Consider the following 16,555-nt stretch of genomic DNA (forward strand, 5'->3'; position numbering starts at 1 on the left):
TCTTCCTGACTGCCATGAGCAACAGGGAGAAGTACAACAGAACATTGATCACATGCTCTGATCACATTTCTCTATTCACACACAACCCCCACCCTATCATCCTGAGGGAAGAGGAGAGGATATGGCTTAGAGGACAGTCTCAAGGTCATGTCTGGGAAAGAGGATCTCATACCGTACATCCACACACATTTTATATGTTCACAAATGCAAGCTTATAAACATTTGCATATTCATAGCCACTAAAAATACAATTATGGAGCTACAAGAGTTACTGATGTCATACAGTATCATTGTATATTCTAGTTGATAATTATTGTTCGATGTGGACAAAAAAAAGGAAACCGTGTTTGGAGCACAAAACAATGTTTGGCATTTTAATATGACCTTGATGAACATAATTTATAACAACATACAGTTAGACATACTAATCAGATGTTATCTGAGCACTTGCAGTCAGAGATCCCTAAAATCTCTGTATGTATTATGCATCATTCCCAATGGAGCCATGAGTGAGCAGGTGGCTGACGTTAAAACATGTCAATTAGACCTTCAAGGGTCATCATAGGAGCTGACATGAGCAACTTTGTCACTGAGCTCCTGGTTTTCAGCCTCCTACATTTTGACTGTTAGAATTTCTTCTATACACACTGATGAAATTACTCAGTCTCCAGCGTTAAAAGCATTCAAATACTCTGGCATGCAAGTTTAATAATTAATACCAGTACTACTGCAGCTTCCCTTGGCTTTTTTAGGTCCTCTTTGTGAAAATGTACCACATATTACCACATGTTTCTCCCATGTGAACAAGTGACTGGGTCCATTATCGTTTGTCATCAAAGCAGACGTCAGGACAATTGCTTAGGCCTACAGGTCTGTATACTTGTAGAAAATCAGATACTATGAATAATTATCCCTGCACCTAGCTAGACTGCACAGTGAAACTTCACTTAATGGAATTTTGCCATTTTATGCTCTGTGGCCCATATTCAGGCCCATTTTTCTCAGTTTTAACAATAAATTCAAGGTTTAGCTGGGTATAGTTGGGTAAAGTCGACTTTAGTCGAGGCAAGACCATGACTAATGTCATTTTTTCGGTGTGTGAAAAAATAATATGACTAAACACTCAAACAAATTTATTTGTAACAACTGTAAAATTTTCAGAGGTGGACAAAGTACCCAACTTCATTACTTAAGTCAAAGTACAGATCCCATTGGTCAAATGTTACTCCAATACAAGTGAAAGTTGTACAGTCAATTTTTTACTTAAGTTAAAGTACTGAAGTATTTGCTTTTAAAAATACTTAAGTATTAAAAGTCATTTTCTGTCAACACATCATTGTATTATTGCCACAACGCTTACAAAACCTAATGCCGTGACCAAAGACAGAAATGTGAATTAGCAAAATGAACACATGCTGTGCCATCATGGTGGTTTAACGTTAAGCTAGCTAGTCAGTGAAGCTCCACCTGACATGCTAGCAAACGCTTTTCAAACTCAAAATCATAGCTAACGTTACTAGAAAAGAAAGATTTCTACATTTTGTTTATTTGGTAAGATTATGCTAAAACATATTTCTGAAAGTACTTCAGATAAGTTAATGTTATTTATGTTAGCGTAACTCCATTTTTACATGCTAACTAACAGTGTCCAAGTTAACTAGCTATGTGTAAATGCTAGCTATGGACAAGGCTACAGCAACTTGGCGGGCAAATCCATAGAAAGTCATTTGACTAACCAGACTGTATAGCTACATTTGCAACATTATCACTAGCTCTAAAAGCACAGACAACTTCATTGCAAGCTTTCTCTTGGAATAAAACGTTTACATCCCTCAATATGCTTCCGCAGGTTGGACAGCAAGTTTTTGTAGGCCATGATGTGGTTCGTTTTCGGCAAGCAAAGCAAACATTTAAAATGAAACAAATCTTTAATCCTTTCAGAAAACTGAAACATGGGTTCTAGGTATGGCCACAGGTGTGTGCATTCCCCAGAAGAACCGCCTCCTTCCATTCTGCCATCAACTGATCGTATTCAAATAATGCTGCTGAGAAATCACTGATCTTGATTTTATACAGTCTATGGACATGACGTGACTCTAGTGATTACTGATAGGCTGTCTCAGTGTCACCTGCGAAAAAACCAATCACATTTTAGAAAAAAAAAGAAAAAAACATCGACTTTCAAAGCTGCTTCATAGTAACGAGGACCTTGACAGAAATGTAGTGGAGTAAAAAGTACAATATTTGTCTTTCAAATGTAGTGAAGTTAAAGTCACAAGTTTCCAAAAAAAAAAAAACAATACTCAAGTACAGATACTCAAAAAGTGTACTTAAGTACAGTACTCAAGTAAATCTACTTCATTACTGTCCACCCCTGAAAATTTTACATGTACATGTGTATAATGTGAACCACCATGGTGATGTCACCAAGTCACCAAGGGGGCATAAAGCTCTGGTAGTGAGATTTTATTTATTTATTTATTACAAGGAGGTAACTTAGTTAAGATGTAAACCAATAAGAGTTGATCTATTTGCATATAGAGAGACAACTCACTGCCCAATGTGGTTCATGGACAAACCAGAGTCAAATGCTTTGACCCATGATGTTTTGATGCATGAATGGTTGATTCTACAACTGGATACTTTCTGCTGTTCTATCATGTCTCTCTCTCTCTCTCTCTCTCTCTCTCTCTCTCTATCCTTGAGGATGGCCAGCCTCTATTAAGGCAAGGCAAGGCAAGGCAAGGCAAGTTTATTTATATAGCGCATTTCATACACAGTGGCAGTTCAATGTGCTTTACAGAGGTAAAAGCAAAACAGTAAACAATAGAAAATAAAATTACATAAAATAAAGGGGGAAGAAGAGAGAAAAAAATAATAAGAATTAAACAATAGTAGAAATAAAATAATAAAATGAAGTAAAAGTTCAGTAAAAAACAGCAGAATAAAATAGAATAAAAGTTAAGTAAAGTTTAAAACATGCAGAGACTGTAAAAGTTAAGTAAAGTTTAAAACATGTAAAGATGACAATATTAATCAGTTAGCAGAAAGCATCTGAAAACAGCTTGGTCTTTAGTCTAGATTTGAAGCTGCCAACAGCAGGAGCATCTTTAATGTCCTCTGGGAGTTGGTTCCATAGCTGTACTGCATAGTAGCTAAAAGCTGCTTCACCACACTTTGTTTTAACAACAGGTTTTACCAGTAAATTTTGCTGCTGCGATCTGGTAGATCTGATTGGGTTAGGCCGCTGCAACATATCAGAGAGGTAATTGGGCCCTGTACCATTTAGAGATTTGTACCCCAGCAGCAATGCTTTAAAGTCAATTCTGTAGCTTACTGGAAGCCAGTGAAGGGACCTTAGAATTGGAGTAATGTGCTCTGTTCTTTTTGTTCGTGTGAGAACCCTAGCCGCTGTATTTTGAACCAGCTGAAGTCGTTTGATGGTCTTTTTTGGCAGGCCTGTGAAAAGGCCATTGCAGTAATCAACCCTACTAGAGATGAAGGCATTTATAAGTTTTTCCAGATCATTTTTTGACATAAGTCCTCTTAGTTTGGAAATGTTTTTTAGGTGATAAAATGCCGATTTAGTGATTGCTTTCATGTGACTGTCAAAGTTTAGCTCACTGTCAGTGAAAACACCAAGATTTTTAACCATATCTTTTGTTTTAATTCCCTTTGTGTCAAGAATAGTGGTAATCCTGAGTCTTTCATCTTTTTTCCCAAATAGAATTACTTCTGTTTTATCTGTGTTCAGCTGAAGAAAATTTTGTGACATCCAGTTGTTGATTTGGTCGATATTAAGCCACACAGACTGCATTTGACTCTGGCAGATCCCAGTTACAAACACTGGGTTGTTCTCCACCACACATTGGAGTACTCAGAGTACCTCACAGATGATGAGAGCTCTTTACAAGTGAATATCAGCAATTTCTGACTCCGCTACACACTGCAAAATATCATAAGCATATCGCAAGCTTATCCCCCATTAGACTGTGTAATGATACCTCTTTGCAAAGCTCCAGGCTTTTCTTTTACTTTCTTTTTGATGAGTAAGTGAGAAACAGTCATTCAATATTGTTAGGGTCACTGCCGAAATGGCAAACGCGACTAAAAATAGCTTCCAATACCTCCAATGATACTATGTGTGAAGCAGTTTCAGCTCCAGAAGATTTCTTTGCCCCATGACTGCAAATCTTTCATAATCGCATTCACTCAGCATGCTGGCTCTTTAACAATAAGGAACCATGGGAGCAAGATTCAAAAGGCAATGGCTTAATTTGCCATTTGAGCACTTCAGAAGGAAATGTTGCAGCTGACATAGGACTGAGTTTATCTGAATAATGTACTAACATCAAAGTTACAGATTAAATGTACTGATTAACTTTGCAGCAGAAATCTATTGTGTTAAATTAAATTTGAACCAACATTTGATCAGCTCTCCCCTGATGGCAAGAATGACACGGAATTCCCCCATTATTACATCAATACAATACCATACTGTGGCATAATTACTGAAACACATCGTGTTCTGTGAGAGCAAAGAAAGAGCATGTCCAACTTTACCTGGTTCAGAGCAGTTCTTTTCTGCAGTCTCATTGTCTATCTCGGTGGCCAGCAGTCTTCGGCCCAGATGGTCTGTGGGTCCAGCAAAGTGCTCCTTCAACACAACCCCACGACCTGACATACACACACACACACACACACACACATTTGTTTCACTATCCCTGTGAGGACCTTCCATTGACCTAATTATTACTGCAGTTAATTAATGCTGTGCCCCTGCATCTCAACCTAACCCTAACCTTAACCTCAGTAATGAAAAGGAAACTTTTTGGCTCATTTATTTATTTATTTGTTTGTTTGTTGGTTGGTTGGTTGGTTGGTTGGTTGGTTGGTTGGTTGGTTGGTTGGTTAAAAAAAAAAAACAACCACACAACAGCAATTTCTTTATGGGGACCATCCAAATGTCCCCACAAAGTCGAAATTTTCAGATTTTATTATCCTTGTGGGGACATTTGGTCCCCAGTAGTATAACACACACACACACACACACACACACACACACAAAGCCATACAACTCAAAATTACAATTTTCAGTACATCACAGCATCTGCTTCAGATTTTGCATTTTCAAATTCAGACATTTTGAATCTGAATTTGCAAACTTTCTGGAGTCAGTAAACTCTATCTGTGCAATAAATTCTAGACTTTATTCAGAATAGGGCAATAAAGAAAAAAAAAAACATCCAGTGAACATCAGTTCTGCAGATAGAAACGCCTTGATGATGAGAAGAGGCCAGTGGAAAATGGCCAGACTGGTATGATCTGACAGAAAGGTGACAGTAACTCTGATAACCAGTCAATACAAATGCATCTCAGAATGTATAACATGTTGAACTTTGAGGTGGATGAGCTTCAACGGCAGAAGACCACGCTGGGTTCCACTCCATGGACCCAACCTGCCTTGTGTCAACAGTCCAGGCTGGTGGAGGTAGTGTAATGGTGGTGTAATGGTGTGGTGGTGTAATGGTGTGGGGAATGTTTTCTTGGCACAATTTAAACCTGTTAATACCAATCAATCATTACTTGAATGCTAAGGTCTATTTGAGTATTGTTCCTGACCATGTGCTTTTCTTCATGGCCACAATTTATCACATTCTACTGGCTACTTCCAGCATGATAATGCATCATGTCACAAAGTAAAAGTCATCTCAATCTGGTCATTTCAAAAGGGTCTTGGTTCTGATCCTGAGCTCAGGTTCCTCTCAGTGCAGAGTTTCTGTACATGTTCTCCCTGTGTTTTCATGAGTTTCCTCCCACCTTCCATAAGCATGCAAGGTGGACTGGCTACACTAAAATGTCTCCTGGTGTGAATGTGTGCATAAATGCGTATGTGCATGGACTAGTGTCCCATTTAGAATGAATTCTCATTCTTACTGCGGACAGTGTTACTGAGATAGACTTCAGATCCACCACATACTGGCCAGGATTACGTGGTTACTTAAGATGAATAAACTTTAATCATTGTGATTACCTTATTAAGAGGATTGTGTTTAACCGTTAGTATTTCTATCAATACAACAGAACTATCACTGGCTCTCATTTCTTTCTTTGTAGTTTAAAAAAGTAGGCCACATCATTTTAATCATTAATCTTGGTTTTTATTGCATCACACCGGAAAATACTGACTATTGTGGTGTCACTATAACAGTATGAGTTTAGATAAAGTAACATAAACTTAACTTTATATTAAATAGCATCAAGTTAGAGACTTAAAGTATCTGCCTGAAAACCTGATGATTAAAAATCAAAAAATATTAATGACTTAATTTACTAATCCTAAATCCACTGAGAGGTTTAGGTTTACTGACCAACATGAAATGAAACAAAGCTTTATTTTATTGGAAATTTTATTTCATAGTTGAAGCGCATAAAAAGAAAAGGCGGATACAGAAGGTTTGGAGGATGGACTGGGGATTTCCAAGAAATAAGCGCGAAGAAAGAACCTGACATTTGTAAAATTCAAAAAAGCTGAAATGTGCAGTATATAAGGCCAATTCTTTGTACCTGTAAGTACAAAACATTTCACCAGTAACAACAGGCTGTGGTGTACATCTTATAATCATACCTGCTACTTATGTTGGATAGTAAGAAGTGTGGGTAGAATAGTTTACTACAAATTATTTTATTTTGAATTTACAGAAACTGAAATTATTGTAGGTTATTGTATAGTAAGTTATAGATCATTTACATTTAGCAATATTATCTGATTTATATCAATACCTAGAATGCTTCAAGTTAAGTGATTTTTTTTTAATCTACTTTATTTTTGTTTCCATCCATGAGGAAAACTCTATCTGCACTACATGAAGTTACAGCACACATCGTTAATGACTGACAGGTTTTGATCTGTCTGTACTGAAGGAAGTTGATTTGACAAAGTATGATCTAGGAATGTACACCTCTGCCGCATAGAAGATTCTGCCTCACGGATCCGGGACCAACATTCACTGACACAGACATAGCTGTTCAGAGATGTTTCTCAACTTATTGAAAGACAAACATAAGTATGCACTCATCAGCCACTTTATTAGGTACACCCATACACTTGCTCTTTTCCATACATCCATCCATTATCTGTCACCACTTATCCTGTACAGGGTCATGGGCAAGCTGGAGCCTATCCCAGCTGACTATGGGTGAGAGGCGGGGTACACCCTGGACAAGTCACCAAATCATTGCAGGGCTGATACACAGAGACAAACAACCATTCACACTCACATTCACACCTACGGTCAATTTAGAGCCACCAATTAGCTTAACCTGCATGTCTTTGGACTGTGGGGGAAACCCACGCAGACACGGGGAGAACATGCAAACTCCACACAGAAAGGCACTGGGCAGCCACTGGACTTGAATCCAGAACCTTCTTGCTGTGAGGCGACAGTGCTAACCACTACACCACCATGCCGTCCCTGCTGTTTTATGCAGTTCTCTAATCAGCCAATCCTTTGCCAGCAGCACAATGCATAAAATCATGCAGATACAAATCAAGAGTTTTGGTTAATGTTCACGTCAAACATCAGAACGGGAAAAATTGTGATCTCGGTGACTTTCACTCTGGCATGGGTGTTGGTGCCAGATGGTCTGGTTTGAGTATTTCAGAAACTGCTGACCTTATGGGGTTTTCACTCACAACAGTCTCTAGAGTTTACACAGAATGGTGCAAAAAAACAAAAAACAATGGGTGAGCGACAGTTCTGTGGGTGGAAACAAACGCCTTATTGATAAGAGAGGTCAGAGGAAAATGGCCAGAGTAGTTTGAGCTGCCAGTAAGGATACAGTAACTCATATAATCACTCTTTACAACCGTGGTGAGCAGAAAAGCATCTTCTGCAACAGCAGAAAACCACATTGGGTTCCAGTCCTGCAGCCAAGAATAGGAATCTTAGAATCAAGAACAAGTTGAGTTTATCTCCACATTCAAGAGTGTGGTGTAGCTAAATGATTGGAAGATGTGATTTACGAAGCCAAGTTATCTGTCTATGACAGAGTAATGTCAAACTCTCACAACAATGTACCCACTGTGTGTGTGCGTGCGTGCGTGTGTGTGCATGCGTGTACCATATGCGTACCTGTGGGGGCTACTTCCTTATTGTATTGTCTTTGCTTGCTGAGTGACGTTTTTTTATTTGTATTCTTCATGTCAACACTTGCTGAGTGATTTTATCTGTGCCATTAAGTAGGGACTGCAGATGTAAATTAGCCTAAGGCTAACTCTGGTGCAATGCATCAAATGGCAACATTTAGTATGTTTTTAATTGCACATGGTCCCTTTCAAATGAAATGAAATGAAAAAAATGAAGCATTACATTACTGGTCAGGATAACCTTATGAAAGCAGAACGCATATGTGCGAGCGAAAATAAGTTTTAAGGATTTAACTAGAACTAGCCAAAACAATTCAAGCAAACTGGCCAAAACCAGTTGCAAGCATGCCAAACAAATATCTATATCAATGAACCTGCTTTTTTTTCTCTCTCCCCCCCCCCCCCCCCCCCCCCATTAGGCACTGATCGTTTTTATATTGAATAAATAAGGCATAATTAGTAATGTGTTATAAGTGAACATGCACCTAAAAGCAAGTTGCATTCCACTGCTTAATCAACTTTCTGGGAAAATCCTTCCATAGTAGGGGATCTGCTTACAGGCATACTTTTTAAATTAGCCGTAACCTCACTGGCAGGGCTCCTTGTGAACATGTGCAGTTTTTTTAGCCTTTGACTAAGCTGGTTTGAAAATGTCAGCTGTCTCAGGAAATCGAAAAAAACTGTAAACCTTTAAGCCTTGTCCACCTTCAGACCAGAAACACAGGCAGAAACATCTACACTGTTTATAACTCAGCAGAGCCGATCGTCAAACTTGTCAGCGTGATGTGACACCATAAAGATATGAGATCTCATGAGATGATTACATCAGGTTTTTATTTTTTATTTTTTTAGTTTCATTAGTTCTTAGTAGCATACCAAACAAACAAAGCCCTAATGACTGCTTAGACACAATTTCCCCTTTAATTGACAGGATTTGAAAATGGTATTCCTTTCAGTTGAGTTTTCAGTTCTTTTTTAAAAGTAGTTCAGTAGTAGTGTAAAAATAGAAATCTGTTTCAACAAAAATCTCACTTGGTATACAGTGTAGCACCATAATTGACACTGGGAATGTGAATAAGCTTAAAGCCTGAAAGCCTGATTGTTTGTTTTATCTGTAACCGCTTATCCCGTGTGGGGTCACAGGGGCCAAAATGGAGCCTATCCCAGCTGACCATGGGCAAGAGGCAGGGTACACCCTGGACAAGTCACCAGCTCATCGCAGGGCTGACACACACATAGAGACACAACCAATCATTCACACTCACTTTAGAGCCACCAATTAACCTAACTGCATATCTTTGGACTGCGGGAGAAAACCCACGCAGACACGGAGAGAACATGCATACTCCACAAAGAAAGGCCCTCGTTGGCCACTGGGTTCAAACCCAGAATCTTCTTGCTGTGAGGCAACAGTGCTAACCACTACACCACCGTGCTGCCCGGCAAAAGCCTGATTATGGCTCTTCAATTGCTTTTCAGACTTCTTGCATATGCCCCTCATTCACTTTGTCACTCAGATGACTGACAAGTTATTTTGGTTCCACTTGTTCCCTAAAATGGACGGGTCACTGAGAATCAATACAAAGTAATTCTGACTGATCACCTTCATCCTATGATGAAACATTTTTAATCTTTTTGGGAGTGGTCTCTTCCAGGATGACAATTTCCCCATCCACAGGGAATGTCGGCTCACTGAATGGTTTGACGAATATGAAAATGATGTCAGTAGGCATCTGACATATAAAATATCATTTCAGATTTTGGCCCAACGTATTAGACAGCTCTCTCCATCATCAAACCACCAACTGAAGGGATATCTTTTGGAAGAATGGACTTCATCTCTCCAGTACAGTTCCAGAGACTTGTAAAATCTGTCCTGGTGGCTTGTGGTGGCTCAATACCTTACTAAGACACTTCATGTTGTTTGTTTCCTGGTGTAATTCAACCCCATCCGTTCCCCTGTACTACATCACTGTACACATATAGCAGCACACAGTAGAGGCCTATAAAACGCCTTATGTATTTATGTTGCTATATAAAATGCATATACATTATTTTATTTGTCTGTGTTCATGAACATTTATCCACAATACACACACACACAGGGCGGCACGGTGGTGTAGTGGTTAGCGCTGTTGCCTCACAGCAAGAAGGTCCTGGGTTCGAGCCCCGGGGCCGGCGAGGGCCTTTCTGTGTGGAGTTTGCATGTTCTCCCCGTGTCCGCGTGGGTTTCCTCCGGGTGCTCCGGTTTCCCCCACAGTCCAAAGACATGCAGGTTAGGTTAACTGGTGACTCTAAATTGACCGTAGGTGTGAATGTGAGTGTGAATGGTTGTCTGTGTCTATGTGTCAGCCCTGTGATGACCTGGCGACTTGTCCAGGGTGTACCCCGCCTTTCGCCCGTAGTCAGCTGGGATAGGCTCCAGCTTGCCTGCGACCCTGTAGAAGGATAAAGCGGCTAGAGATAATGACACACACACACACACGAAAAAAAAAAAACTTCTACAAATTCTTAGTGATGTGAGGACTTGCTCACAGCCCTCTCAGCACTCTGTCTGACTCTGTTTAGGTCAACGAATGAAAACAGGACTTGTAAAAACAATCTGATGAATGCACAGACAGTATGCATGGAGACACGGAGACTGGGGGAATGTGTGATATGTCCTGTCGGAGTTCCAGCAGATCTGCGGTGTAACTACACTGCGGCACCGGTCAGACAGCACGCACGCACAGCCAACATGCGATCTAATACACATTCACATGATGCTGATGATGCTGACTTGTGCAAGCATTTCTCCACGAAGTCGGGCTAAAGAAGTGGTCGGCAAAATCGTGGGTCATGAATTGCATCCAATCCCCTTCAGTCGAAATCCTCCGAAAGGGGATGAAAGTCCCACACAGACACGGTTCCACACAAAACAACACTGTCCCGAGATCGGACATTTCTGCCTAAACTGGGAAACTGCAGTTCGACTAAAACACCAGAAATGTACAGATGCGTGTGAAAAGTCACAAAAAAACAAACAAACACACACAAAAAAAAAACACCCCTGTCTACATCAGTGGAGGAGGATGAGACCGGAGGATGCCGGCCATCCCCGTCACCATCCTCATCCCCATCACCAACCTCATCCTCATCACCGTCACCATCCTCATCCCCTTCACCATCCTCATCCTCATCTCCATCCTCATCCCCATCCTCATCCCCTTCACCATCCTCATCACCCATCCTCATCCCCATCCCCATCCACTCACCTGTTTTGGTGAGGAGCGCAGACAGGCACCAGGCCGCCAGCAGTACTCCGCACACTACACACACCTGCGCCAGGAGCATCTCTCTCCGCTTGCGCACTCGGAAATGCTCGGTGATCATAGTCTTTTTGGATACGGAGCAACTGCGCTCCCGGTCCGACATGGTGCCCGTCGTCCGTGCGCCTTTACCTCCAAAACACACAGCCGCAGATGGCCGCGATCAGTGGGATACCGGCTGAAACGTGGTGTCACGCCGTGCAGGATCGGTCTGTGCGCCTCATTTTGCTTCCAGTCAAACCCTGCTGTAACCTGTGTGTGTGTGTGTGTGTGTGTGTGTGTGTGCGTGCGTGATCGTTTTGTCCCAGGCGCTGCTATAATGCAACCTTAAGGTTCAGATGATCATTCAGCAGGGTATGAGAGCGATGCCCCGCGGTGACAGAACCTCTTCAAATATTCAACTGGGATCCGATTTAAAACCCACTGTCCAATCTGCACCATGCAGCGCCCCAAGCAGAAAGCTTCCTGTATTCCTGCATGGTAAATATTTTTCAGACTGGTAAATTAAATTCAGTAATGCCTACAAACATCATTCCATACATTCCTATGAGTGCAGTACAGCACTGTCAGGAAGCTTGACTCGGCGCTCTCTCACTCCGATCCTCCACGTGACTTCTGAATGAGCACGTGACTGGGGCGCGCGCTCGTTCTGCCTCCCAGTGCGCGCATACCGAAGGTCTGTGTGTGTGTAGTCGAGTAACGCAGCGTGGCAACATTAATACAGTATTAACTTTAGTACTGCCTTAATAAAGTAGTACGTTAATATGTAACGTAATAAACTTCCGACGTTGCGAAAGTAAACGTTTTCAGTTTTCATGAAAACGAGAAAAATGAACACAGCTACATGATTAAAGAGGCTAACACATGCACTGTAAGATATTTCACACTTAAACATATGAGGCTGTTATGTAATTTTATTTCAAACACAAACTTTTCTTCCCAGAATCCAGTTCGTTGTTTTTGTTTTGAAGTCACGTGACCACAACTCCATTAGCTCTCTGTGCAGCAAAACCTAATTCACTGTTACCCCAAATCCATCTTATACTTTTTCATTTACATGTCATATGTGGAAGTCTTGGTTGGCACGGTGGTGTAGTGGTTAGCACTGTCGCCTCACAGCAAGAAGGTTCTGGGTTCGAGCCCAGCGGCCGACAAGGGCCTTTCTGTGCGGAGTTTGCATGTTCTCCTCGTGTCTGTGTGGGTTTCCTCCGGGTGCTCCGGTTTCCCCCACAGTCCAAAGACATGCAGTTTAGGCTAATTGGTGGCTCTAAATTGACCGTAGGTGTGAATGTGAGTATGAATGGTTGTTTGTGTCTAAGGCCCTGTCCACACGGCAACGGATTCAGGTGAATCTGATAAAATTGTTTATCGTTTTGGCCTGGCGTCCACACGGCACCGGCGTTTTGGGTGCCCCAAAACGAAATCTTTTGAGAACGGGTTCCAGAGTGAAAAGATCTGGCAATGGAGCCGTTGCGAAGTCGTCTGGATGAGTAGAACGGATTTGTTTACGATGACATCACAACCACATGTGCTTCACGCTGGGTAGAAGTGTAACGAACTTGATGCGAGTTGTCAACAAATCCTATAACTTGGTTCATGAAACGCGCTTACAAAATATTTTCACTGTGAATATTTATTGTGTAATGGTGCAAAGTGAGAGAGAGAGAGAGAGAGAGAGAGAGAGAGAGAGAGTGAGTGAGTGAGAGAATAGCCCTTAGGGCAGAGTCAATCTCGCCAGCAAAAATAGGGAAAAAAAAGGAGCGATCTCACCTCTTCAGATGTTTATTCCGGACCATTAAAGAATTCTGGAGGATATCAGAATGTTGGCGTACCGGCTTCCATCCACCCCCGTTCATTCCTCTTTCCGCGTCTCCATTCAAAAAACGAGCACGTGATTTAAAGGGATTATATCCATAGGATAGGGAGTGAGAAAGTGTGTGCATGTGACAGTGACAGGGATAGTCACTGTGCGCATGCGCAGTTATGCGCATGCGTCTACTTCTATTGTTCTGGTGTCTCCGATGGGACCGTCTTACAGCGCACGTAGTGGTGTGGCATGTGTATTGCATCGCTTTCAGCAAGCGTTGCGTTGCCATATGAACCTGATATTTTACTGATCCGTTGCCCATGTGGATGCGATATTTAAAAAAAGAATCTCGTTGCCGTGTGGATGTAGCCTATGTGTCAGCCCTGCGATGATCTGGCGACTTGTCCAGGGTGTACCCCGCCTCTCGCCCGTAGTCAGCTGGGACTATTAATTCACAAATCTTGAGATACCCAGGCCCACTAAAAACAGCTTGCCTGAGACCCTGTACAGGATAAGCAGCTAGAGATAATGGATGGATGGATGGATGTGGAAGTTTTGAATAGATTATGCCTGATGTCTTCTTTTCCTTCATGGCCACAAAGACAGTCGAGGCCAGTTCTGGTCCATTATAGTAAAACCATATAAAAACAGATTGGATCGGTCAAAAGAATTTAAAATATAACTACTTTGTAACAAAATATCTTCAATTTCACAATACAGTTTATGTTGCTGGATTATTGCGGGAAATATCCATGGATGAGAAAATGGCGGGCGACTCGCTACTTGGCACAGAGGCTTCTGGGAAGTGTGAGCTGGCCCCTTTATGTAGTGCAATTTTTCTGCAAAAATTATCCCCCATAAATATTTGGTGAAGCCTCAGAGTCTTTTTTTGTATTGTCTAACAAGGTTTGAGGAGACAAAGGAATGCATTCCTCCATGCAGAACAGTTTAAGCTCCTTCATATTCTTACGTTTGTGTTTGTGGACTACTTCAAGGTTTTCCACAGGGTTCAAATATGGAAGATGGCCTTTGCAAAACATTGACTTTGTGTTCCCACAATCATTTGTGTTGGTTTTAATGTATGTCGTGTATGGAATTTCCATCTATGATTAAATCTTAACCTTCTCATAGAAGCAACTGAGTTGGAGTTAAAATATTCTGGTGAGCAGAATTCCTAAATCTTGAGATACTCAGGCCTGCTAAAAGCAGTTTCAAAACAACGATCTGCAACCATCCATCCATTATCCAGTTGCAAGTGGGATGGAGCTAATCCCAGCTGACTTTGGGCGAGAGGTAGGGTATATCTGGGCAGGTCACTAAACTATCGCAGGGTATTTTACATGTACTGTAATTATGATGTACAGAAATTATCCATTCTATAATTCCCTTTTCCCTCTGCCGGTCTTTACGATATATCTTACATTAGAGTGGGGACCTGAACATGCTGCTCCAGTTTCACATGACATAGAAAGATGAGCATTCAATAAAACATTCAGTTATATCAATGAAAAGGCACCCTTTTTAAATCATTGGTCACTCAAAAGAGATTATTAGTATTTCAGAAATTAAAACGTATGGAGTTGTGAATGTGGGGCGGCACAGTGGTATAGTGGTTAGCACTGTCGCCTCACAGCAAGAAGGTCCTGGGTTCAAGCCCAGCGGCCGACGAGGGCCTTTCTGTGTGGAGTTTGCATGTTCTCCCCGTGTCCGCCTGGGTTTCCTCTGGGTGCTCCAGTTTCCCCCACAATCCAAAGACATGCAGGTTAGGTTAAATGGTGGCTCTAAATTGACCGTAGGTGTGAGTGTGAATGGTTGTTTGTCTCTCTGTCAGCCCTGCGATGACCTGGCGACTTGTCCAGGGTGTACCCCGCCTCTCGCCCATAGTCAGCTGGGATAGGCTCCAGCTTGCCTGCGACCCTGTAGAACAGGATAAAGCGGCTACAGATAATGAGATGAGATTATTATTAGATTTAAATAGTGCAAATGTTTGTATTTATTTTAAATATTCAGCTTTACAGGTGCTGTAGTGGTTAGCACTGTCACCTCACAGCAAGAAGTTTCTTGATTTGAACCTTGTGGCTAACTGTTGCCTTGATGTGTGGAGCTTGCATGTTCTCCCTGTGCCAATGTGGATTTCTTCCAGTTGCTCCAGTTTCCTCCCATAGTCCAAAGACATGTAGATTAGGTTAATTGGCTACTCTAAATTGTCCATAAGTGTGAATGGCTGCTTATCTCTTTGTTAGCCCTGCAATAGATTAGAGACCTGTCCAGAGTATCTCTCGTTCAAAGTCAGCTGGGATTGGTTCCAGCTTCTCCTGCAATTCTGAAGGATAGGCAGTATGGATGGATGGATATTCAATTTTAATATTATGCAGATTTGCTGTTTCCTTCAAATAATGTTAAAGCTTATGTACCTCTTTAAGAGTGAAGGCATGCGTGGTCAGCAGTTTGGAGCTCTGATTCCAGTAAATCATGGGCGTGGAAAGTGCTTGTCATCAACGATTTTGTGTACAAAAAAACCCTCTGTTTATTGAAGAGGCCGACAGCCTAACATTCTAATAAAAAATAAACTGAAATAAAATGAGATAAAATACAGAAGTAACACTGCAATTATGTTATCAGAAGTCCCTAGATATCAGGCAAATCATGTAAGATATGGTAGATACACTCAAGTGGTTGTGCTCCTGTAAACTCCAGATGATAACTCGTGTCTTTATTTAGACTCTTTTCACATTTGAAAAACCTGGTAGACCTCATAGGTTTGGGTCTTTATTGGGTCACATTCAGACAATCCATGCAGAGAGGTAAATACAAATTAAATCACACTGTAATGTACAGTGCCTTGCAAAAGTATTCATCCCCCTTGGTGTTTGTCCTGTTTTGTTGCATTACAAGCTGGAATTAAAATGTTTTTTGGAGGGGTTAGCACCATTTGATTTACACAACATGCCTACCACTTTAAAGGGGCACAGTGTTATTTTATTGTGACACAAACAATAATTAAGATGAAAAAACAGAAATCTGGAGCGTGCATAAGTATTCACTTCCTTTCGTATGAAACCCCTAAATAAGAGCTGGTCCAACCAATTCACTTCATAATTCACATAATTAGTTGATTAAGATCCACCTGTGTGCAATCAAAGTATCACATGATCTGTCACATGATGTCTGTATAAATGAACCTATTCTGGAAGGACCCTGACTCTGCAACACTACTAAGCAAGCAACATGAAAACCAAGGAGCACTCCGAACAGGTCAGAGACAAAGTTGTGGAGAAGTATAGATCAGGG

The 16,555-nt window shown here is 41.3% G+C and overlaps 1 protein-coding gene across 1 annotated transcript in view; it reads right to left on the bottom strand.

Moving 5' to 3' along the window:
- The window catches only part of slc24a4a (solute carrier family 24 member 4a), a 45,990-nt gene extending 34,287 nt beyond the window's left edge, over positions 1-11,703 (bottom strand). The window contains exons 1-2 of the mRNA XM_060933050.1: positions 11,404-11,703; positions 4,564-4,677 (exon numbers count right to left, since the gene is read on the bottom strand). Of these exons, the coding sequence (XP_060789033.1) occupies positions 4,564-4,677; positions 11,404-11,563 (274 nt within the window). The 5' untranslated portion in view covers positions 11,564-11,703. The remainder of the gene's footprint in view (positions 1-4,563; positions 4,678-11,403) is intronic.
- Positions 11,704-16,555: the final 4,852 nt, after the last annotated feature.

This window comes from Neoarius graeffei, chromosome 11 (genome assembly GCF_027579695.1).
Source record: "Neoarius graeffei isolate fNeoGra1 chromosome 11, fNeoGra1.pri, whole genome shotgun sequence".
NCBI lineage: Eukaryota > Metazoa > Chordata > Actinopteri > Siluriformes > Ariidae > Neoarius > Neoarius graeffei.